We start from the raw sequence: 26,844 nt of genomic DNA on the forward strand, positions 1-26,844 counted from the left end.
CTGAATGCTCTGCTTTGCCGATTGCCCTAGCAAGAATGTCATCACGTCCTTCAGGCTTCCATTTTCCTTCTTTGACCTCCTTCTCACAGATCCTCTACACACACATAAAACCATTAAGCAACACACAGGTATATAACTCCGACTACCAGTGGTAGAAGTGACATATTTATTCAAATATACAATTTTCTCTTTGATGTCCTTATCAAATTCAGTTTTCATCTTTCCATTCTTAGGAGTGTGACCTTCCACCCAAACGTCGTGATGACTGAATTTTCCAAGCTTTGCCTACAATTCATTCATCACATTGATATCCTCTCAAAATATGTATGATTACTAGAATATATATAATATCCGACTAAAACACCTAATAGTACAGTCTAATACTATAGTAATTATGTACTTACAAGTTTCTTCTTAATCAATCTATATCCACCTCGGGAGCCGTAAAAGACGGTCTTTTTCTTTAAAATGTTCGCCTTGTTCCTCTCACTCATAGTCGTTATCAAAAAAATTGTATCAAGAACCGTAAGCATAACCAAATACTAAACTAAGTATACTTCTTTACTTATTATTATTATTAAGTTACCTTAAACTTGTCAGACTGCCTATAAGCGATATAGCTATCCCAATGGTCTTGAGTGACATACGGATACTTCTTTGTTGGTGGGTGTCTGATCATCTCCCCGGTTTCCTTGTTGAACAAGTGCTTCTCAGCAATCTTTAACTTCATTCCAAGAACCGAGGGCTTCCCCTGTATTTGTTTTTAGGTACTTATCATACTTTTCGGGGACAACGTAAGCTAACTGCATATATGATGAGCATAGTTGGTACAAGTGTTTCGGCGAATACACATATCAAGTAGTAACTTAATTTCAACAAAAACATTTATTATTGTATATACATACCTTTATTTTGTTTATTAGCATGGTGTTCCGTATTTTACTCAGTTCACTGATACGCAGCGTACCGAGAGACACATACTGTCTTACACGACAACCAATCCAACTCGCAAAATACCCGGCATACTCACCATATGGCAGCCCCGTTTCTTTATCCCATTGTAAAGGATTAGGTATCTTTGAATTTATTGCTTCTAGGGAAACCCAGTGGTGCATTCGACCCGCAATGTGTTGCAAATTATTCTCATCACCTGAGTCGTCGCCTGACGCATTTTCATCATTTCTTTTGCTCTTTTGGACCATATCTAAAGCAGAAATTAATAAACAAATAATAACAATGCATACTTAGAATAACAAACAAATCTCTAGAGAGAAGGGTTTATTACTTCTTTAAAGAGGAGAATCCGGATTGATCTGGCGGCGGCAATGACGATGATGACGATGACTGCGACGGCGATGAGGTAGGCTGGTGGTTGAGGGGAAGCTCAATGTTTCAGAATATTATGTGGGGGAGGGGAAGCTCAGAGTATATATGTGTGAATAATACAACACTTGCAAGACCTTGTTTATTGGAAAGTAATTAATAAACACGGTATAAGAAAAACCGTTGTATTTTGTTTCCAAACAGACAACGGTTTTGTTTGAAACCGTAATTGATTAGTACTATGTACAACGGGTTAGAAATAACCGTTGTCTGTAATATTTTCACGTAGTTTGATTTTCCCGCCAAGAAATAAAGCATCATTTTTATATACATAACAACGGCCTGAACCGTTATAACTGTATACTTCCTTAACAACGGTTTGGGTATAACCGTTTTATTTTATATTTCTTTGTGTTTGATTTTACCGCCAATAAATAAAGCATCATTTATTTTTAGAGGTTTTTTATATTTCATTGGGTATAACACGGTTCTTATAAGAACCGTTTTAATTATCTTATTGATATCTTCCAATTTCCATTTATTTTTAGAGGTGTTTGTGAACTAACACGGTTTTTATGCACTACCATAGTCATTATATTATATGTTAATGTTTCATTCAATTGTCTGTTCGCAAGTTATTTAAAATTTATGTTAATAAGCATTTGCATGTAATAAAGAGTAGACCAATATAATAAAACGAGCATATTATACAATAGGGCAAAAAAAAAAAAAACAGTCCAACAAGGGGAAAAAAAGGAAACACAATAAAAAATAAAAAAAACACAAAAACAAACAGCTAACTAATTAGTACATTAATCAAACACCCTAACAGGAGTTTGACTAGGAGGTGGGTACTGAGGATAAACATGATTATAAATCATGCGTACTACATCGGCATCAACACGGGGATCAAAATGAGGCACTTCTTCGTCTTCCCATGATTTCGATACATTAATAAAATTGTACAAAATGATTCTTCTCATTAGATGAGCGTCCTCAGCGGTGGCAATCCATAAGTGAGGCCCAACGTGAACACAACGAACCCTAGGGTGGTCGTTATAATAGTCACTTTTGTCCCTTTGATGGTCACGTGATGCATACCTTGCAGCGAGTTGTTTTGCTTGGCAAAAATCGTCAAGACCATCCCCTCGAAACACGATCAGAGCATATCCAAGAAACCCACGACCAAAATTCCAAGCCGGGTAGATTGCCCTAACATTTGAAAACCCATTCTCAATGAGGATGTCCCTCAATTGGATAAGAGAATTAAAAGCTGGCTTCCCAGCAGAATCGCGTATGACTGGGAGATTGTGAATTATGCACGTAATCGGGTTGATATAGCGGGTTACCGATTGTTGAGGACGTGCGACTGCAGATGATGAAGACGACGACATTCTTTTAATTATGATATGTATGTATATGTAGATTATTTAAAAAGTGAAGTAGGAAGGTTAGTGGAAATGTGATGCTATTTATAGTATAATAAAGTTATAATTAATTGGATTAATTTCATCCATACGTTACATTCAAACTTGTATTAAATTGTGCATGTATGCATGTGTGTAGACACCTCAAAGTTGTCTACTAGCCTTAAGGGTACCCGATGATGAGGCTAAAACTTAATGACTAAATGAAAATCGGCAATGTTATAATTAACGATTCTTTACGCTTATTTCCCGGAAAACCACTTAATATGGCCTACAACCACCCTTAAATTAGCCTAGTTTAATACGTTATCGACATAAAAACCACCAAAAATCCATATTCATCAACAACCCAAAGCCGTACTATTCAAATACTTTAAAACTTGGCCCAAAACCAACACAAGGTATAAATATTATGGATATCAAGCTAATTGATTTGGACAATGCTAAAATAAAAAGCCCACTTTAGGCCGCTCTCTTTAATAGATGAAAAGAAGTATGTTACAAAGGGATAAGACCAAACACGGAATAAACAAGTGTAGAATTCTAGTCCAACTCTACGAGGAAACCCAAATCAACGTCAGAGAGTAAAAAACTTTACATATGTATTTTCTTATCATGAGTGGTATTGTTGATGGACAAGGAGTGTTTATTCCTATGGAGACATACATGTATAAATAGAAGAGATTAGAACGAGATTAGGGGGACGGACACAAATATACAGACGAGAGACAAACACAAACCAACGACATAAATTATAATACCCTTACCAGATCCATAAATTCTACTCTTATACTCCATCTCAAATATACTATTCCAGTTTCAAAATCAAACCATTCACATAAATTGTCCCAGTTCTATATAAGCGCATAAGAGCCAATAATTAACGACAAAGTCGATCTTTATTCATAGTCAACATCCACATAGGCCTGAGGGTACCGACATCAAATAAGTTTTCTTTACTTTTTTTTCTATTTCGTTGTTTTATTTATTTATCGTATATTTGTATATAAACTAACTTATTTAACTTGTTTTTTTTGTATATAATTTGTATCATTTTTTCTTATTCTTTCGTTATTTCCGTCAAATATATAATATTACAAATAAATAGTAGAGGCCGTCAGTTTGATGGGCGGTCCGGGTGCCTAAAACCTTCCCTGACCGTACATTTACCCCCGAATCCGCAATCTTTGGTTTAGGCCGGAGTGACGGATCAGTCCCCATTCCAAGGATCAAAAGGGGCATTTTCCGTTAACTTATTTTTGTATGTTTTTTATAAAACCTGCTGGCGACTCCATATTATTTACTAATTTTTAAAAAGGAGATTTGTTCAGGGATCTCACAATGTGGTGAATAATGGTCAAACAAACAATAATAATATAGGTCATGCATTGGTAAAACCACAAACTTTTCAGTTTTCACAGTGTGTATTTACAACGGTTATAAGAAAAACCGTTGTTTATTGGTGTAATATGACAATGGATTTACAATAACCGTTGTTGATATATGAAATATGATAACGGCTTAACAAAGAACCGTTATCTTTTTGTGTTATACATACGGTCAAACAATCAATACTGCAACTTTGAATCAGAAAAAGTAAAAATTACAAGGCATGCATTAGTCAAATCACAAACACTAGAATATCACAGATAATTAAACAAATTTTTTTAAAACGGATTCTTTCCACCGTTTCTGATATGTGTAATATGATAACGGCTTAACAAAGAACCGTTATCATTTTATGTTATACATATGGTCAAACAAGGAATATTGCAACTTTGAATCAGAAAAAGTAAAAATTGCAAGGCATGCATTGGTCTTGTTAAGTAATTGGACCGTTGTGTTTTTACTGATTGGACAACGGTTTTTTGATAACCGTTGTAAGCTAATATGTTTAACACGGTAGAGTTGACCGATTCTTATTTAAATTGTACCGTCTCCAATTTCCAATTCTTAACTTGTTAAGTTTCCAATTCTTATTTTATTATTATACCGGTTCCAATTCTTACTATCTTATTATACCGTTTCTAATACAACCCAGACTCATTATAAGTAGAATTATAATTTTGACAATCTTAACTTGTACCGTTTGCACTTTGCAATTCTTAACTTGTTAAATCCTCCATTAATTTTCCACATCGATTATGTCGCCAAGTTCATCAACTTATAGTGGTTCATATTATTCATCCGCTGATGATGATGATGAAGCATCATATGAACCTCTTGTAGGACCCCAAGTAGATTTATGTACGCTAAACCCTTTACGTGCATCATTCACAATCTCCCGTATACTGAGGACGAGCATGGAAAGGCTATACTCTCGTATAGCCTTGACTGGTTAATAGGTTTGATTCGGTTGGCCGGATTGAATTTGGTTCAAACTATCTACCCGGACAATGATGTGCATCATGGCTTCGGGCGGTGTGCCCTCATCGAGTTTGGCGGGATGAGAAGCGGGAATGCTTTCGTCAGGCTCGCAAACTTGAGCGGGCATTCTATAACAATGACTCTTCGAGACTCTGGTTTGATCAGGATGAACAACGGGTAGGCCCATATTTATGTGTTGCGAATGAATCTGACCGTCTCCTACTACTTCCGATTCTGCACCGCCAATGTCGTATTGCCGAGCAAGGGACAATGTCGTTGCAATGGGAAAACGATTGTGTGGATTGGGCTGAAGGTGAAAGAGACATATATGGTGATATTGTCTCTGAATTCCAGAGGATGGGGTAACAAAAAACATACTCCCTCCATTCAACTCCACACTACACAATTGCTTTTTCACGTTTGTCAACGCTTATTTTACGCGATTTTTTTTCTTTAGCTTGATATTTTAATGTACTCCTAAAAACCTAAGTCATTATAATAAAAGTTCGATATTTTTGTGGTGATATTGTCTCTGAATTCCAGAGGATGGGGTAACAAAAAACGTAACAAAAAACATAAATAATTAAACTTTAATTCAAACTACCACCATAATCCAAATACAACTTTGAAGAGTTTATGGATTGTAAGTACCTAAGAGGGGGAGGGGGTGAATTAGGTATTGTTTTAAAAATTTTAACTAAACTTAATTGATTTAAGTTAGTCAAATGAAATGATATCTCAAGTATCTAACAAACACCCTTTTTAAATGAAAGTTAAAAGGCGTATTGTTGACCTGACTAGAGGAACATTGAGACAGACTGTTACTAGTTGGCTTTGCAAATGTTGTAAGCAACAGACCAAACCGACAGTATCGCAGACTGTTGTGCTTAAGAACAATGAATGAGTTTAACTGAAAATTTCAACTTAATCTTTATTGTTTTAAAGTAAGTTGATTGACAATATGAATGTTAAATGGATACATCAAATAAATCAGGAAGCGACAGTTGTTCTGACTGTTACTTGTTTGTCTTAGCAAGTGAAGTAAAAGCTACAGACCAGAAGTAACAGTATTTAGGATGTTGCTAGCTAAAACGTGAATGAAGAACAAATAAAATAAATTGCAGCGGAATTAAAAGTAAATGGAGATCAAACAAGAGATTTTTGAATTGGTTCGGCAAGAACTCAAGTGCCTACGTCCAATCTACTTTTTATTGATTGATTTAGTGATCTACTCCAACTACTAAAAACCCGTACAATAAAAAGAACTCGCAACCTACTCCGGTTGCCACATAAGTTCAAGGACTACTCCGTCCTAGAACTCAACAACTCACAACCTACTCCGGTTGTCATAAGAGTTAGAGGACTACTCCGTCCTAGAACTCAACACTCTAACTTAGAACGTTTACAAGGATCAAGTTTCCACGGACTGATTCTTTAACAAGAATTGATATGGACAACTTACAAGATCAAACGGTTCATAAGTGAGAGAGTTTAATATTTAAAGCAACAGTTGTTATGACTGTAACACTTGAAGACTTTGAAAGGTTTGCAAAATATCAAGACGATTTGAAAATTTGAAAACAATTTTGCAAACTCTACACTCTAACTAGAATGTTTTCAAACCAAGTTTCCTTAGACTGATTCTTAAAAAGAATTGAGAAGGACAACTTATTGGTATAAACGATTTCTAGATGAGAGGGTACAACACTGTGAAGTAACAGTGATTTCGATTGACACACTTGAAGACTTAGAAGATTTTTTGTAAAGAAAATTTCGAGTTCTTAAAAACTGATTTTGCAAAAATACTTTTGATTTCTCTGAAAAGTCTTGCTTTCAAAGTGAGGAGAAGAGTTCCTTTTATAGAGAGGGTAAACAAGGTAGGTAAGCTAGGGTTTGTGAGTCAAAGGTCTTCACATGTGATGAAGACCAACTCTTTCCCAAACTTACACAAAAGAGAGCACTCTTTTAAAAAGCAAAAGAAGAAAAGAAGGTTTGTAATTTATCCTGTAATACTCCGTATTTATATGTCTTGGGGTACTCTATCGAGTAGCCCTTACTCTGTCGAGTATGGGCAAGTTGCGAAATAAAATAGTTTCTGACCTGTTGGGTACTCGATCGAGTAGTTGGGGTACTCGATCGAGTAAGGGGGTACTCGATCGAGTACCTTGGGTACTCGATCGAGTGTCCGGTTTTACGGGGAGTTTTCTCGGGTTTTGTTAATTATGCGATTAAGGTATTTAAGCTTCGTCGTCATTATTCTAAACCACTTTTACAAAACCTAAATTCCTGTTTAAGAGAGAAAGCAAACAAGTCCATCTTCTTAATCGCATTCTTAGCAATTCCGGAGTTCGACGGTCGGTTCTTGTCGTTGTTCGCACCGTTGAGTTCCTTGCGTCGAGGGTAAGATCTATGTACCCTTTTATTGTATTTCCTTTGATTTGGTTAAACCCTAATTTAGGGATTTGGGGGTTTTGTGTAGATTGTGATTCGGTAGTGTTTGTATGTTTGTATGATAGGAGGAGGTTTTGTAGAAGAGCCTTTTTGATACATTTTGTGAGAGACCGTCGATAATTATGCTTTCCGGTAGGATTCCTACTCAAGTATTAGTCCCATAATGGGATGATTGTTGATGCGTGAGATTGATTGTTTGATATAGTGATTATATTGTGACTTTGTGATTGTGATTGTACATTGTTGATAGATTCAAACGGTTGTTGATGTTGTGATTGTGATTGGTTGTCTATGGTTCTCGAGATGCGTTCTCTACCGAGTGGAGTCACTTGCGGGAGTGACTTCACGCCTAGTTTCGCCCTTCGTGGAACCCGCCACGGAAGGGGATGTGCACATTAATGGGACGGGGTTATCGCTCGGTATGATGAGCGGGGCTTAGGTGGGAACGGCTGCGGTCCCCCATTTGGCGTGGCTGGTCCGGTGGATGATCGGTGATTGAGATTGATGGGATTGGAGTAGTCAGTTGTGTGTATGTGTGACGGTTAAGGTCGTCGTGTATCTTCTTGTTGATATATATATATAAGTTGTGTGATTAGTCCGACCGTTTAAATGTTTTAAAAACTGTGGTGATCCATTCGGGGTGGTGAGGTTGCTTAGCGGGTATATCTTGGATACGCGTGGGATCTAGTCGGGGATGGAGTCATCACATATCAGAGTCTTTAGTCTTCCGCTGTATTTGTTAGGACAGTTCCTTTCAGTTGGTTTATAGTTTGAGAACAGTTGTATTGTACTTTCAGTTCGGTTTCGAGGATTGTACTTATTCATTAAACTACTTATAATAAATGTTGTTTCTGTTTTGTCTATTTGATTATTATACCTCGGGCGACCGAGATGGTGATGTCTTCATACCCGAGTGGTCCTGGTAAGGCACTTGGAGTATGGCGGTGTTACATATCCAAAATAAGCCTTTGATTTTTCAGAAAACAAAGAGTGGAAAATAAGTCATAAGATGACAAGCTTATACAAAAATGGCATAAAGCAAACTTTGTTTTACAAAAGACCAAGGAAACAAATTGGCACAAAGAAGGAAACAATTTGAATTGATAATTAGCTAAACCTCTTTTCTAGAAACCCAACTCTTAAAAAGAAATCTGAAAGTCATCATTTAAATCCAAGCCATTTAAAAAGATAAAAAGGATTTTCGAAAAGTGAAACCGAGTTTCAAGTGTTACGGACCAAGGTAACAGTCCAGGCTATTGTTACTTGCAAGAGTAATAAATGATTGTCTTGATTTGTTGTTGTTATGATTAAATACTCTACTCCCTAACTTGTACATTAGATGACACAATTGATTCTAAATCTTGGGTAGAAAATTATCAACCATTCTTGACTTTGACATTGATTAATTCTTGCTTGAGGAGGGTGCATTATTCCTGAAATGGTACGCTTAGAAACAAGTTAAATTGGGCATGTCATCATCAACAAATATGTCCTAACAAACTTACAATGGCAGATAATAATTAAAGACTTAATTATTAGAATCTGATTAAGTATTAGGATACTCATTATGAATTTCGGTATAGAGCAAGTCGTAGATCGGCCCTTCATTATCACCGGGAAGCGCAGGTGGAATGGTCTCTCTCTCCCATGACATAGGCAAGGTGGCAAGAATGTGTTGCTTCCTGCAATGTTTCATCAGATGATGATCAAGATGAGTCGCAACTCATAGATAAGGGCCTTGTTGTTTATCATCCGAATAGAAGTCCTCTTTCCCCGCATCTTCCCCCGCAAATTTAGCCCCTAATTTTCTTGCCTGACGAAAACTATCATGGCAGTTGGCTTCGTCACACGATAAAAGCGAAGCCTACAAAACCTTGCTTGTTTGTAGACACAGGGTACACTTTTTTAATCGCGGTGAAACCGGAGTTATGAAGCATTTCCGTCAACCACCCAAAATTAGGGTTTAAACCCTTTCCATTCACACCATAATGAACCGGGAGATTATGGGGAATGCAAGTAAAAGGCTGTGCGTAACGAGAACATGATTGTAGCTCACCAGCCTATTTTTTTAGAGAGATATTTAGAAAGAAATTAGAGAGTAAATGTTTGATAATTTAGAATTTGACCTAAAACATTATGAAGACATATTTATAGAATTATTTTGGTCAAATTGAATATTATTGGTCAAATTGAATACTTATTAAAGTTCAGTTTTGAATGCAGTAATCAAACTGAAAAATCTAATCAAATACTGACAATGGTTGAATTGAAACACCGTTATCTCATAATAGACAATAATAACGATTACAAAAAATCCGTAGCAATAACATAACAACGGGTAACAAAAACCGTTGCTGATGTTAATTTAGTAACGGTTTTCAAATGCCGATATCTTAAACTGGTAACAGTTTTCTAACAATCGTTGATAAGAGTGATTCTATAACAAGTTTTTTGGAAACCGTTAAAAGTTTTTGACAACGGTTTGTTAATCAGCCGTTGTCAAATTATAATAACAACGGTTTTCGAGGGAAATCGTTATTCTTATTAGCGCGGTCTAGGTTTCCGCCAATATTTGGAAAACGGTAATCTAAGTGTCGTTATTAAATGCATTAAACCGTTGTGATACGCTTCTTATTGATGGTCTGATTTGGCGTAATGACAACTTCCAGATCTAAGGGTGTGGAAGGTGACACGATGTGGAGGAGATGAGACGACGTAGGGAGCTTATGGGAAGCAGTGCGACGCATGAATAGAGATAGAGAAACAATGACCAACGAGTATACTGACTGTCAAGTATAGTAGGTGATTGTGGTGGCCTGTGTGGTGTGTGATAATGCGGAATTAGTGATGCAAGAATTTAAGGGTGAGGGAGGCCGATGTGGGTGTAGTGTTTGCCGTAGTATGGATCAAATTTGGGAGTTAAATAAAGAGAGAGGGGGGGAGTGGGGGAGGGAAGGGGGAAGGTCACCTTAGTTTATACGACACACATTTTTTAATACAAAATTGATAAGTAGCATTTTAGTCGTATTTTGACCCGCATTTATACTTTATTCCGACTCGATTTTGTGTGCTTAATTGTCTAATAAGCTCATTTAATTACTAATTTATAATAATTAGTCGTATTAGTTATATTTAATAATTGGTCGGTTTTATATAATATTAGTATTATTTTATTATTATTATATTAATTTATTATTATATTAATTTAATGTGTAGGTGAAACGGGAAAGCCAGGCGGAATAATAAGAATCAAGACGAGTCAAAGAAACGGGTCAAAGCTACAAGTCATAAAGGAGGGAAATGAAGGTCAACCTTTGACCTCCAATTACCAAAGTCAACCCCTGCAACTCTTCTTCAACCTCCATTCTTACCACCATTTCAAATCACCATTAACCATCACCATTGTTGTCCCCTGCTTCACCTCATCATCAACATAATCAACCTCCATCATCCTCAGCTCACCTGCCCTGCAATTTATCATCATCACCAACCCATTAACATGCCTCCAATCCACAACGCAGCAATTCACCACCTCACCTCCGTCATCACAAATTCTACAACATTCAACCACCATTTCGACCCCTGACCTGCTTCTCACGCCAACACCTGCTACTTCTCATTCTCATCAATTCGGTCATCACCAAATCACAATGGGACCATGTCGGAATCAAAACCCGATTCGAATCAACAGAAATCAAGACAAGCTGCCACCATTCGTTTCACCACCATACCCGCATCCCACCGTGACCAACACCATTCTCACTCACCTGCTCACACAAGTACCAGCAGCGACAACATCACTATCCTCCATTAATCCACCATCAATTTCGACATCAACCACCTCCATCATTAATTTAACACCACTTCAGTCGCCTGCATCACCAACATCAACACATTCATCACCTTCGTCCCCGATATCCATCAGCCATTCATCAACAAGCCACCAGTTCGACTCCCTGCTGCTCCTTTTGCTCGTTGGAGCTCCGAGCAGTTTAACCTCGAGCCTAAATTGGTGAGCCACCACGGCTAAATCTGCAGAAATCAAACACCATTGCATTCTTTGCCGGCCAACCGGCAGCCGACTCAGCCCACCGGCAGACAACAACATCAATTTCTCTCTTTTTTGTGAAGTTCTCGCTACCGGTCATAGCCACCGGCAGCCGGGCTACCGGCACGCAACACGCAATCCAACAACCTCGCATCAATTTTGTTCCCTCTACCGGTGCCCCGGCAGTCGACTGACCGGCAGAACGCACACCCCACTTGATTTCGCCCCCTTTCTTCAAGTACTCGCTGCCGGTGACCATGCCCGGCCGCCGGTTGACCGGCAGCCACTCCCATAGACCGCGTTTGTCGTTTTTTTTCCCTTTCCTCCCTTTTGTTTTCTCCCTTTTGTTTTGTTAGAGGGAGATGTGTCGTGTTTTTTTGGGGTGATTAGTAGTATTATTAGAATTATTAGGATTATTATTATTATTATCATTATTATTAGTAATTAGTAATATTATTAATTAATAAATTAGTATAAAAAGACTACCTCATATTATACCATTAGACCTTCTTAGAAATAACACCACTACCTAAGCCTAGAATAGAATTAGACTAGTTAATTCTCTCCTCTCAAATATTGTAGAACCCTAATATTTACTCTCTCAATTTTCATTCAATAAAAAGTTGTAATCTTTCTTTAATTTTAGTTTAGTTCTTCCTTTGTTCATTCAAGTTCTTCATTCTCAATAGTATACAATTAGTCATTTGGGTTATATTTGAAGATTAGAAGAAATTCATTCTTCCATTATTGTCCAAGATTGTTACTTTCCTCTTTGTTGGTACAATTCTCATCTTTTGTTTACATTATTTTCATTTGTTTACATTTCTTATGTTGTTTAATTGTTATTCATCAAAAGTATTAGTTTTTATCATGTTTACAATGTTTACTTGTTTATTGTTGGAAATTGTTGGTGATTTCTCATCCATGAACATGAGTGAGTAGTCTCATCTAGAGTTTAGGGGGATCTTGGGTCATTAATGGGTGTAAAAATGGGTTATTAACATTTGGAATTGGGTGATTACTTGGTAATTACTTTCATGCATATGAAGTGCTCGATGAAATGCTTAAACGAAAGTTTGAATCTTTTATTGGCATGTTTAACTTGTCTTGGTGCTTAAGCTATTGGATGGTCTTTATGCTATGATTAGTAGATCGATCGGTCTTGTTCTCATGCATATTAAGTGTTCGTAGAATAGTTTGAACGAAAGTTTGACTCTTTCTTTGACATGTTTGGCTTGTCTTGATGCTTATGCTATTGGAAGGTCTATATGCCATGTTAGTATTGAGTTCATATTAATTAAGTGACAACTTGTTAATGAACTCGAGGTGATTAGGAAATTAGTCTTAATTCCTTGACCATTGTCATCACCCATGTCTTGTTTTGATCTTGTTTTATACCCTCCTACCCAAGTGAACCCGAAGACTCTAGTTCTTCCATCAATTGAATACAATTTCATTTAGTTTAAATTTTATACCTTGTTGCATCTTAGTTTTAGATAAATCAACATCTTATTTTGTTTGACTAGACTAAAGACTTAAACAAACCAAGTATCTAACCCCCGCCATCTTTGTGTTCGACACCCGAATAAATACTACTTTTATTTGGTTTTATAAATTGTTTTTGATTGGGAAGTGACGGCAAATCCCTATATCAAAAATAAAGTAAATATTTAATGATAAAATATTATAAATAAAGTCGTCATTTAAAAAAAAAAATCCGTAGTTATAACATTTTATCAAGGGTTTTTTGTCAGAAACTACCTTTTATTTAGGGTCATTTGTTAACAACTACCTTTCATTTTATTTTTGGCTTTCAACTACCTTTTCTTTCTTCATTTTGCGAAAGACTACCAAAAATCCACTTCCGGCGAAAAAAAGTCAACTTTCCGGCGTTAGCTTGCTCTTTCCTCCCTTTTTCACACACATAACCCATATTTCTCACTTTGTTCACCCAACAAAATCCAAAAAAGCTCCTCTCCATGCCCAACACCTTATCAAAAATTTGTTCAAAGCATTACCATATGCATCAACCCTCTCAACTTCCATCTCCATCTCCGTCGTCACCTTTACTACAACTTTCACCTTCACCCTTACATTTCAACAACCTTATAGACTACTCATGATTCATCAACCTACTGTCCATCTAAGTGATATTAAAGTACCTTCTTTCTCTCTTCATGGTAAGATGGTGGGTATACGAAAACTAATGAGATAGTAGCACACAAGTGATCGTAAGAGTGAATCCATGATTATTTTCAAATAGTTAACACTAGGAGTTTATTTTGCCAACAAGGCTATAATAGATCATTATTGTTGAAAAATTATTTACCATGTTAAGATTAATATCAATGATGATTTTGTTTTGGTGATTATGACTTTGATTTGGGTAAGAGATAGACAAATTGAGGTGATTAATGTTGAGTTTAATCAATCTTTATCATCGATTATTATGGTTATGAAATAAAGAGTTAAATTCAACATGAAATGGTAAGTCAACGCCGGAAAGTTGACTTTTTTTCGCCGGAAGTGGATTTTTGGTAGTCTTTCGCAAAATGAAGAAATGAAAGGTAGTTGAAAGCCAAAAATATAATGAAAGGTAGTTGTTGTTCACACCCTTAAATAAAAGGTAGTTTCTGACAAAAAAAACCCTTTTATCAATAAATATTACTCCCTCCTATTCACTATAATCTTCCCTATTTCCCTTTTCGGTTATTCAGCTTTTCTTCCCTATTTCCTTTTTTGGGTTGATTTATGTGGTCTAAATTCAATTGCATGTGGGGTAGGATATTTTGTCTGGTCCAAATTAACTTTCTTATTTTTGTACAAAAAAAAAAAAGGGGAAGAATATAGTGAATAGAAGGGAGTAATACATTTCATCATAAAATTGTGAGATTTAGTTCATCTCCATTTCAACGAAAATAGTCGGACTCCAACAAGAATTTGCCTAACATTAACTCCCAATCGTAATTATCCAAACACTCCAAATCTCAAACGCAAACCAAAAAACAATCAACCCTCCCCCACCGGCGCCGTCGCCACTACCACCACCACTACCACCACCACTACCACCGTCGACTCCACCGCTGCAGTCCCTTCCTCCTCCACTCCTCTTTCCTTTTCCATTGCTCCACCACCAGGAGGCCGCCATCGACCACCGCTGCTGTCCGAGGCTACCCCAGCACCGACGATAAATAAGGTTCTTTTCTTTACCTTAATTTTTTTGATTGTGATATGATGATTTAAGTCAAAGTGATATAATGATTTGAAAATGATTATTAACTCGATTTAAATTAGAATCGTAGTTAGTTGTTAATGGACAATCAATAAATATGGTGTAGTAAAGTTTCGACGGAGTTGGATTTTAGCTTTCGGAATCGTTATTATGAAAGACAATTTCGGGGGCTGGGGATTTCTTTTCATGAGGATTTGAGACGGTTTTACTTCCTGCTCAACGGCTGTTCCGGGACTGGTTTGAGTCGACTTTTTCGTCGATTTTCGGGGGCCTGTTTTGTGACTGATTTCAGAGCTGTTTTGAGGTCTGTTTTGGGACTGATATTTTCAGAGGGCGGAAAAAAGGCATGTTTGGTGACTAAATAAGGCGGATTTAGGGGTCTTACTGAGGACGATTGCAGGATTGTTTTGGCTGTTTTGGGTGTGTGGCGAGGGACGTTTATGGCTGGTTGTGGGCAGATGGTGAGGCGGGCCTGATGGCTCTATCAGAGCAGAAAGGGAGGCGGTTATGCAGGTGGCATGAAGGGCTGTACGAGGCGTGTTGAAGGGGGCCGCTGTGGGTCTGGAACACGGTGGTTTTGATGCTGGAACGTGGTTGTGTGAAGGATGTTTTTTAGGCTACTGAAGTTGGCGGGTTCAGGGCAGATTTAGGGTGTTTGATGGCCGTGTATGGGGATTGGGGCTTAGTTCAAAAAAGCGGCGCCCTGAGTGCGCTTAAGGCTCGCCTTGGATGAGGCAGTAGCTAAGACGCATTGGTGCATTTTAGTTGCGCCTTTTAGACAATGTCACCTAACAAGGCCAACTCGTATGCACTTTAGAAATAGGGCGCCTTGCGCCTCATCCCCTTCGCGCCTCTATGCGCCATGCACATTTTCAAATTAAGGTATTGGGCTGATTAGGGTGAGGTATAGGACTGGAATAGGGTTGAACTAGGGCGGGAATAAGGGTGGGTTATGAAAGGATTCATGCTAGCCTCTTGAATGGTGAAGAGGAAGATGTATTATAGGAGAATGAAGGGGAAGGGAGGTCATAAGGCTGCTGCCGTAGGGTATTACAGATTTGGTTTGGTAGGAGTATTTGTCTTCTTTATCTTGTGGTAATTCATCGAATCCCATCAATGATTTTGTTTATTTGTTTGCTGTTCTGCTTGTTTAATCAAGTAAATTTTCTTGCTGAAAATCGAACTGATGTCGACTAACTGTTAGGTGGAACATATATCCAGTTTGCCTTTGCCATCATCTAATTGTGCGAATAATTGAAGGATCAACCTACAATTTCTAATTTTTTTTATGGTAAAATTGAATCCTAACCTCTGGATTTAATAGGAGAAGGACGAATAGTTGAAGATCAACTGGAAAAGAGTTTCTGCAACAAGCTTTTTTGGCTTTGCATTTGTTGGACCAATTGGCCACTTCTGGTTAGTCCATTGTCCCACTCATCTCTACTACTTCAAGCCTTTGTTCGTGAACTTTTCTCCTTTACATGACACTAGTCTACTGTAAAGGAATTACGTTTTTTTTTTGTCATATGAATGTGGGTGTGCTTTTGTTGATTTAATCCCAAATCCCAACAAAAACTACTAGTGGTATTATAGGATAAGCTCATTAGTTCTAAAAGTGAGTTAAGTGACACAAAAGTAGCACTTCGTATTATTAAACTTGCTTGAATCTGACTGTCTAATCTAATGGCATCTTTTGCTGGCTATCACAGACATTAGTTTATCTTTTTTATTCCAAGTTATCAACTTGTACTTCGAAATTGTACACTGATAGAAGCTCGGTTGTTTAGAGTAACATGTACCTGCTGAACTACTTTGACGGTAAAGACAATGGTACAGAAGTTTATCTGTGAGTGGGCTGAGGTTTTATTTGAAATTTAGTATCAGTGTTGTCTTTTGGTAGATGTTTAAAGTCTAGAGTTCATAAATGTTGTTCGTAATTTTTTCTCTTAAAAATGTCTACCCCTTCCTCAAATCCTGCGTCCACCCCTGGTTTAAGGGTACCGTAGATAATCTAGAAAAAGTAGGGGTACACTTTAGAAAAGTGAAAAACAAAGAGGTAAATCATACAAGAACCCAAAAAAATCCGTTATATATACTGTAAATTATACAAGACCTTTACTAATAGTTATGAAAAGAACCGGTTTTAGAATAAATTTGGGTTATGATCCTCTCCATCTATTTATCTCTATTTCTTGTCTATTTATTCTCACATACCAATATTAAATTATTATTATTCATTTACCTCATCGATCCTCTTTTGTTAGATCGTTCCAAAATAAAATCGGGACGGTTGAAAAAAATGGAGAGGAGCTAAATTGAATAATTTTGTATTATAGTGTCTTACCTAGGATTATTTGAGTTCTGTAGGATTATTTGAGTTTTAGTGTCTTACCCTTGATTATTTGAGTTTTGGTGTGTTCACTGTTTAACCTGTTAAAAAATAGAGACACTAATCTGAGAATCAAAATCAAATGGGGTGGATTGATCCATGAGTTAACAAAAGGATAACAATAACAATTGGGAAATCTAAACACATACACAAGCGGCAAAAGGTTGAGATTTGAACGACAGACACAAGTAAGAACATCTTCCATGAAAATCCCTTTATTCCATATCATTTTTAATAATCTCACATCTCCTTCTCTTCATCTCCAGGTAATTTCATCACCAAACCCTCTATTTTTACTCGCTTTTGCTACTTCTTAATTGCTTTATAAAATACGTATCGGCGTATCCTCGATAAAATCATTGTTTTTGTCTGTACAACGTCGATTGCTTCAATCTTCCTAACTGGGATTTGTATTTAAGTTCGAATCTTGATTATAATTAGAATACTTTTTGTTTTATAGGATGGTGATTTGTAGTGAATGAAACCTAGGAGGTAAAAGATGGAGATTGGGCCCACTGATGAGGAAGAAGTCACCTCTCCTGATTCGTCGAATGGAGGTTTAGACAAATCTGATGATGGGGATGCTGGGTTGTCTCCGCTGTCTTCACAGTATTCCTCGTGTGGTGAGTCGGAGTTTGATCGGTATTGTAGCGCCAATTCTGTGATGGGTACTCCTAGTGTTTGTAGCTCTATGGGGTTCTTTCATGATTCTATGGATTCCGATTTAGCGTCGGTGAAGGGTTCCGAGGGTTTCAGTTTAGGTGGTAGTAGGGTTTCTAGGAGGTTTGAGGAGAGTTCTGGTTCAACATTATTGGATAGGGGTTGTGGTTTTGGTAGTTGTTCGAATGGTGAATTTTGCGGGTCGATTGGTGGGAGGGAGGGTTCAAGTCCTTGTGGTGGTAATGCAGGGAGTTCTTCAGGTGATCATGGGGTTATGCCAATGTTAGGGAGCATGGCTGAGCATAAAGGGCTTAAGGACTTCAATAGTGAGGTAGGGAAGAAAGAAGACTTGGTTGTGCTTCTGAAGAATGTAGAAAATGTGTTTTTACAAGGAGCTGTTGCGGCGAGAAGTGCTGCTGAGAACTTGTTGGACTGTAACCGTGCTGATGAAATGGAGGATGAGAGGTGCCGAGAGGAAGACGAGACCTCCTCTAGGTATGAACATTCGGATGGCGAGGATTCAATGTTTAACTATGGTTCAGATGATGGATCACAGGCTCATGCATATTATGTGAAAAATGTGGACGATAAATGTGATGAAGATGCAGGTTGCGGAAATTTGGTGCTTATGAATTCAGCTGTGGCTTTTGGATCTAAGGACTGGGAAGATTTTGAGTTGGACGGAGCCAATGGAAACAATGGAATACACCTTCCTGCTAATTTTTGGGAACAGAAACAATTAAGTGGTGATAATGAAACCAGTTCTCCAGATATCGCTTTGGTAAAATCAACTTGTAAAGAAAATTTTCAGGGGCGTGTAGAAGCAAAATTTGAAAAGGAAGTTACTGTAGGTAGCAATGATTGCCTAGTAGACAATAAATCATTTAATGGTCAGCATAGTCACTCAACTGCTAGTCTTCATACTTCCAACCAAATAACTAGTAATGATGGATCCGATGAATACCTTGAGAGCTGTTCAATGCATAATATTTTTGAAAATAGTTATTCTCACGTTCATGTTGCTGTGGATGTGGGTTCCACTCCATCTAATGGAGAAAGAGAAAATCAAGATATACCTTGTGACGAAGCCAGTGGTATCCAAGACCTGCCAGCTTTGCAACAATGTGTGGATCTTCCACTCGATTTAGGGGTTGGTGAAGCTTCTTTTCCTCGAGTGGACATATGCAAAGATCATTTGTTTGATGACTTGGATGATGACACAAGGAACTCCCATTTTGGTCGTGAATCAAATCCAGACTCATCCTGGATCCAGAGAGACAAGGGTGTTAATCATGATGACTTGAATCTTTTAGAAGACAAATTAACAAGCAGCAAAGTAAGTCTATTTGGAAAAAAGATTGCTTTTTCTTTTCAAATTTAAATATAAGGAGCTTTTTATTAGACTGTTAGCTGTAGTTGCATGATACTCAGTGGCTTTATTGACTTAGATTAATTAACATCATAAATGCTTAATTGTTAACCTGCCTTAAAAAAGGAACTGGCCAACTGGGTGAACGAAAGAGCGGATTGCTTCAACTTAATAACTTTATACAGCTCTCTAGAGCTGACTTAACGTGAAATGTTTCATCTATTTCAAGCAAATATTTGTTTTTCTTTTGTCGAGTGGTGGAACATTGATCAATCAAAACTTTCCAATATCACCTAACAACCTCAAGAAGTCCAGATGGTATGTAGTGGTTGTTAGAATCAGTGAAAGTAATATGCGTGTATGGGTTTGGTTTTTAGTGTTAGTCAGAGTACTAGGAAGGTATTTTGAAGCATTATTTTCCACATGAATCAATTGCAATGACTAGCATAAATGACAGTCAATTTGCTATTTCCCTTTTTCCTGTAATCTTGTTTGATATTCCCATCTGGCTTATTCCTTGCAGTTGAAATAGTGTTGGTAAAGGCTTTGGAGTTTGGAGCTATTAACTTAATCGGCCCTTAATCCTAAAAGTTACCTGCTTCTTTTAGTCTATGAAACATTGCCACTACTGTCCCAATAAACATTTAAATTTATTTTAGCTAATTGCATCATTTTTTCCCCTACTTGTTTTTGTACCAATATTCACACCTGTCAAATTTTATTATATGAAGCCAATTTGTTCTAACAGGGAAAGGATCTTGAAATGAATGCGTTTTATGGTGAGATTGTACACGACATGGAAGAGATCTTGTTAGACTCGCATGATTCTGTTGGAATGAGGCTGAAGCAAAAGCATATTATGTTCCAACCTGAGCAGTCATCTCCTAAAAGAGTTGGCGGGTCTTCTACAACTACTCTTGGTATGGAGGCTGATTGTTCCTTGATTCATCCTTTTAGGATTGATGGGATCGAAGTAGTGGGTGCAAAACAGAGAAAAGGGGATGTTTCACTTAGTGAAAGGCTGGTTGGTGTGAGGGAGTACACTATATACATCATACGGGTTTGGAGTGGCCAGAGTAAGTGGGACGTTGAACGTCGATATCGTGACTTCTACACACTTTATCACCGGCTGAAAACATATTTTGCTACTCAAGAGTGGATTCTTCCTCCTCCTTGGGCCTCCGTTGAAAGAGAATCACGAAAACTTTTCGGAAATTCTTCTCCACATGTTGTTTCAGAGAGAAGTACGCTTATTCAAGAATGCTTGTCTTCCATTCTTGATTCCCGATACCTTTCCAGTCTTCCAAGTGCCTTGGTTTTGTTTCTGTCTCCACCAGAAGCCATTCTCAGCTCTTTTCAGTCCAATGAGGTGGCACATCAGTCTAATTCAACAGAAAGAGTTTCCACTTTAGGGAAGACGATATCACTGATAGTTAATATTCAACCCCAAACGTCACTGAAGGAGCTTCTAGATAAACAACATTATACATGTGCTGGGTGCCATAAAGATTTTGACAATGGAAAGACTCGCATGCACGAATTTGTGTTGAACTTTGGGTGGGGAAAACCGCGATTGTGTGAATATACTGGCCAACTGTTCTGTTCTTCATGTCATACACATGAGACGATGGTTTTACCTGCAAGAGTTTTGCACCACTGGGACTTTACTCCATATCCAGTATCGCAACTGGCTAAGTCCTACTTGGATTCTATCATCGATAAGGTCAGTTGAGCATGTCCAATGTGATAATTTGATTTACATTCAGTAAAGAGTAAAAATGTCCCAATAATTTTGTATGAAGTTTTTGTAACAAAAATATAAAACTATCCTGGGTAGATAGGTTAGATTCCATGCCACAGTTACGTTACGTTTCATAATTTGGACCTTTTTACCTTTTTAGTATATTTTTCATCGTTTCTCCCATTTTTTTACATGTTCCTTATTGTTTACTTGCTTAATGCTCATACGGGGGTGTTTAGATGCTTAATGCTCATATAGGGGTGTTTAGATGCAAGCTTACTTTTCCATGATTTAGATGCATATTGAAGAATGTGTTCTGGCTCTAGCCGTAAAAATTAGGGTCACTCTAATTATTCCGCGTTTTCTTTTTTGGTGCATCAGTCTGAAGATCCGTGGCTTAAAAAAGGCCTGCGTTTTTTTTTTTTTTTTGGTTTGAGTGCAAAACTAGCTTGATGGAGCAACTGTTCCAAATGTTTCCAATGATTTAGGCATATAGTTATCCCAGATTCCCAGTTACTCTTCTCTATGTAAAGTTCAACATGAATCTGCTTACAAATTATTACTTAGCCTTCTCTTTTGTGTTCATATAGAAATTTAAAATATAGCTCAAGCATATGTCAATTTAAATTGATTTTTTTTTTTTTTTTTTTGCTGCGGTTAAGAGTCTTGATATTTTTTTGTAAAATTAAGTGACTCTTGTTTTGAAGTTAATGTTCGTTCTCCTCTTTGGCAGCCTATGCTCTGTGTTAACGCAGTTAATCCGTACCTGCTCTCCAAAGTTCCGACCCTGCTTCATATTGTAGGTATTAGGAGGAAAATTGGGACAATGCTTCCCCATATTCGCTGCACATATCGGAGGTCTATCTACAGAAGACTTGGATATCGGAAATACCTTCTAGAAACTAATGACTTTTTTGCATTAAGAGACCTCATTGATCTGTCTAAAGGGGCATTTGCAGGTATGGCTTTTATATACTTCACAGCTCCGTTCTCGGCGTTTTCGAGAGTAATAGTTTCTATATTGGCAAATTGCAAATTTTATAAAGTACGTAAACCATGGTCTAAAAAATAACTGGGGGATTGCATGTCAATAAATGTGCGGTCTACTTCATGCGTATCTTCATGTACTAGGGAAACAATAATCACCTTCGGTTAGAGGTGGCAATCAGGTCACTCGGGTCGGGTCATATCGGGTTTGGGTTATGTTGGGTCAGTGACGTGTTTGGGTCGATTCAGTTCATGTCGGGTCATCTACGGGTGGCAAGTTACAACAAGGTGACAATTAAGCTTATATAAAGCTACTAATGATACTCGAATATAACTTGTGGCGTGTTTCCATTTTTGACTTGTGTGCGATTTATAGAAAGATGTTTGATATATTCTGATGAAGTGATGAGTTGAATTTTGTCATAGAATTACTTTTAGGATAATCCAAGTGATGGTTTAACTAAATCATAATGTTCATTGACTCATGTAGCACTGCCAGCAATTTTAGAAGCTGTCTTGAAGAAAATGCAGGAGCATATTATCGAGTTATGTCTGGAATGCTGTGATAATGGCATCCCTTGTGGTGCTCGACGTGCTTGCAGCAATCCTTCCTCCCTAATTTTCCCTTTCCAGGTACATATACTCACACATGTCCGTTTTCCTCACATTAAACGCTTTCCAAACAAATAGGTTGGTGTGAAACTGTCTCAATAAATTATCCCTGAATCTGCATATAACATTTGTACGGTATATAACATATGTATGGTATATGACTATATGTACATATCCTCCGCCTTGTCACATTGGTTGCAAACTACTTGCATCAACACTATCTGCACAGTTGTTTCTTTTGTTTGTTACTGTTAGATCGTGTCTCGAGGGTGAAAAAAAAATTTAAATAAGGAACATTATCTGATTATGTATTCTTACATGCTTGACTAAACAAAAAGGATACATTTCAATCTCACAGTTTTGCACATCTAATCCAATTCACGGAGTTTAAAAGAGCTGTCAGCAAATTGAATCCTCAAACTGTCTGAAATTTTATATCTGCCGTGCTCGTAACTCGATGATATTACAGGAAGAGCAGGAGATTCGAAGATGCAAGTCCTGTAAATCAGTATTCCACAAGGATTGCTTCAGTAAACTCGCAGAGTGCCCATGTGGGCTCGTCTTTAAAGAGGTTACCCCAACTCGGTCATTATCAACGCTGACGCTTGGAAATGTGACAGAATTTGATGTAAAATCACCTGTAAAATTTATTTCGAGTTTCTTCACACTGTCAAAACAAGAGAAGTCAAAGGATGATACAGATGAAGATAATGTCATTTTGATGGGATCCTTGCCTACTAACTCTCTTTGATTTGTTGATATTTGTAACACTTGTCCACTATTTGTACTGTCACTCCAGATATATAGGCCATTTTTTTCTGTAGATAAGCTGTGCTTGGAACATTGTATAAATAATATACGGAACACAAATGAAATAAAAACGGCAGATTGCATTGTCCGCAATTCCGCATTAAGTTCATCGTCGTGGTTCCTTTTCCGGCAAAATGTGGACGACATTAAAAGGAAAACATAATTGGTCATTTATATACATGTTTTATTAATCAAAATTAAGCGCTCTCTTTTTCTTTACTTGTTGAAATTGAATCATATAGGCGGTCGTATGGTATCATTCAATACTAAACCACTATTATAATTTTCAATACTAAACCAACTCGGGGTAACGACCTTCTATAATTCATGTTCAACAAAATCCAAGTAAAATATTTCCGTCGCCCCCAACTTATTTCAGTTAATAGATCCTACAACCAGTTGTACCCAATTGTATGCTCTAGAATCTGAGCTATATAATAAAGTTTTCGAGTTTTGTTTTAAAGAAGTCGAGCTATACCATAAAATATTTGAATTCACTCACTTAAACATAATTTTTTTTTTTTTAAGAAAACTCAATAAAATTACACATAAGCTCCATAAGATATAACTTGGTTGTATGATGCTACTGTACCACTTGAGGTATAATATTATTTGTGAACTTATTTCCGAAATTGAGTAAACTTGATCCTCCTTATATCACATCCAAACAAGTAACAAGGGAAGGTTAAGATTACAATTTTAATGCTTATAGTTACATCTCAATATTTCATACTCTCTCCATCCCTATTAATAGTTTACAATTTTCTTTTTTTTTCGAGTGTTTCAGTTAATAGTTTACACTTTTTTGTCTAGTAGATAAACACACTCATGACTCGTGTGGGTGAAGACCATTATATTTTCTCCCCATTTCAAGTTGCTTTTGATTTTTTTTGTTTAATAATTATAAACTCAGTCCTTTCTTTATCTTAATAATTGTGTATAAATCAATTGTAAACTATCGATAGGAATGAGAAGTACTCCCTCTGTCCCGGTGATTTGTTGTCCTTTTCCATATTTGGGTGTCTCAGTCATTTGTTGTCCTTTCTATTTTAAGAATGAACTTAATGAGCAATTTGATCATTCACACTCAATTTGTTCCACTTGTCATTTAGTAATTAGTCCCTTCCTCTTTCTTTGGTCTTTGTGCCAAAACCAAAGGACAACAATTGACCAGGGCGGAGGGAGTATATTTTTATGAACAAATGATCCTCCCATCCCATCCGTTCAAACAATTTTATCTTTAACCATAATTCGCTTATTTAATGGGAGTCACTAGACTTAAAAGGAATAACAATGACCCCCTTCTAGCAGATAGAAAGCAAAAAGAATGGCGAATAAAAACACAAATTAAAATTTAAAAATGTAAGAAAAAGACAAAATTAGTTGAGCCTCTCCTGAACACGTCATTCATAGCATTGGAGTATTCCCCAAGATTTCATAACCGTCTTCCACTATATATATTACCAACACACACCAAATACATTCACTCATTTTGGATCAAACCCACTAAAATTCTCAAAAATATCAACAATGTCAGAGAATAATCAGAACAATCTCCTACCAAATATGCCTCAATCTGGTGTAAGTTTTCATTTCTATCACTGATTCATTTTTACTTATATACGTACTAATTGTTTGCGGTTTGGTTATTGTTTTTGGACTCGCAGCCTGTGGACGTCAAAACCGTGGTTGGTTACGGGACACTTTATGGTTGTGCGATTGCAAATGTGGGTAGTAGTATCAAAGCACCAACTTATGTTGTGAGCAGCTTAGCCAAGTATGGAATGCAGTCGAGGTTTGCGGGACGCCGTTATGGAACTGTAGTTGGTGCTGTCTGCTTTGGAGGTCTTACTGCTGCACATGCTGGTTTGCATAATTGGCGTATTCAGAATCGCAGTATTCCTGAGAATGCGTGGGTTAATTACACTGGTTTACTTGCTACTGCATCTGCTGCTTTTATCGGCCTCACTTCGTGTAAGTAAAATCTGAGTAATAATCGTGTCGATTGTCGAATCAGGATATTATTTTGATACTGAACAATTTTTATTGCAGTTCCTGGAACTACTTTTCTCAAGGGTGCAAGGAATGGAATAATTGGAGCGCTTTTAGGTTTTGTGTTAGAATATAAAACGAATCAAGGAACTTCAATCATTAGCTTAAGTTTTTGGTTGAGATGGTTTCTTGACATGGTATCAGAGCCTGGTGACCAAAAGGTCACGGGTTCGAATCTCACCCCCTCTATTCTAAAGTGGATAATCAGAACAGGCAAGGGAATCCCGCCTGCACCCACACTTCAAACCCAAAAAAAGAAAAAAGGGCCTTCGTGTGAGGGGGAGTGTTAGAATATAAAACGAATCAAGGAACTTCAACCATTAGCTTAAGCTTTTGGTTGAGATGGTTTCTTGACATTTTGCCATTCACATTCCCCTTTAACCAACTAACCATCTTCTTTATTTCCGTCTTAATACCGAAATTGACTAAACTTGATCCTCGATCCTTTTATCGACATCCTAATAATAAGGGGTAACAATTAACCAAATACAGGTATCTTTGTTGAGAGATATATGGAAGTCAAACTGAGTGAGGAGGAAGGAGATATGGAGCATGGAATCGGAGCAATCGAGAAAGAGTTTGAGGTCCAAGGTTAACAAATGGTTCATCATCAACATTATTATTATTAGCTTTAATTAAATAAGTCAAGTATTTTTACTCTTAATCGTATGGATGTTTAATGTCAAAAAGTAACCCGTGTTTTCTGGTATTACGTGTTTTAGCTTTTAATTATTTGGAATTTTGACGCCAATAATACCATTGTGTGATGCTAGCACATATAGAGATAGGTGTTTAATCGAGTCACTTAACAATTTCCCGAAAATTAAGGGACCATCATCAATAGTTATTATTATTGTCACAAAAAATAAATACTCATTTTCTGTCCAAAAATAAGTCCATAATAGTAGTACTGTAGTAGTATCAAAGTTTGTTGAAAATACGGAAAAAAGAATCTTTCTAATCGGAGATAACAAACGGAATTTAACTGTGCCCACCATGGCACCATATATGTAACGGCCTTCCACTATATATATAACAACTTCACACAAACACCTTTCATGATTCACATTCTCATAATTTCGGATCAAATTAAAGTATTAAACCCGCTAAAATACTCAAGCCATCAAAAATGGCGTCCAACCTTGAAGAAAATAATAAAAAGATAGTAATAGTAATAGTGCCATACCCGGCACAAAGCCACCTTAACATGTCCTTAAATCTGTCCCACCTCATTATATAATAATAATAATAATAATAATAATAATAATAATAATAATAATATCCCGGTTCATTATGTTTCGTCTACTCAACATATTAACCAAATCAAGCTCCGTCGCCCGGACCTTACTACTAATGATAACGTCCATGATGGTCTG

The 26,844-nt window shown here is 37.1% G+C and overlaps 2 protein-coding genes across 2 annotated transcripts; both read left to right on the plus strand.

Annotated features, from left to right (window-relative positions):
* Positions 1 to 14,480: 14,480 nt before the first annotated feature.
* LOC141653144 (uncharacterized) lies at positions 14,481 to 23,520 on the plus strand. Its single transcript, XM_074460810.1, has 7 exons — positions 14,481 to 14,812; positions 16,173 to 16,264; positions 17,698 to 19,233; positions 20,015 to 20,989; positions 21,741 to 21,966; positions 22,485 to 22,627; positions 23,076 to 23,520. Exons 3-7 carry the CDS (start codon positions 17,737 to 17,739, stop codon positions 23,355 to 23,357), a joined length of 3,123 nt encoding a protein of 1,040 aa, XP_074316911.1. The 5' UTR covers positions 14,481 to 14,812; positions 16,173 to 16,264; positions 17,698 to 17,736; the 3' UTR covers positions 23,358 to 23,520.
* A 1,341-nt stretch (positions 23,521 to 24,861) lies between these two features.
* Positions 24,862 to 26,359, plus strand: LOC141652126 (uncharacterized). The gene is made up of 4 exons (XM_074459759.1): positions 24,862 to 24,997; positions 25,084 to 25,390; positions 25,469 to 25,530; positions 25,938 to 26,359. The coding sequence occupies exons 1-4, from the start codon at positions 24,947 to 24,949 to the stop codon at positions 25,941 to 25,943; spliced, it is 426 nt and encodes a 141-aa protein (XP_074315860.1). The 5' UTR covers positions 24,862 to 24,946; the 3' UTR covers positions 25,944 to 26,359.
* Positions 26,360 to 26,844: the final 485 nt, after the last annotated feature.

This window comes from Silene latifolia, chromosome 4 (genome assembly GCF_048544455.1).
Source record: "Silene latifolia isolate original U9 population chromosome 4, ASM4854445v1, whole genome shotgun sequence".
NCBI classification, from domain to species: Eukaryota; Viridiplantae; Streptophyta; class Magnoliopsida; order Caryophyllales; family Caryophyllaceae; genus Silene; species Silene latifolia.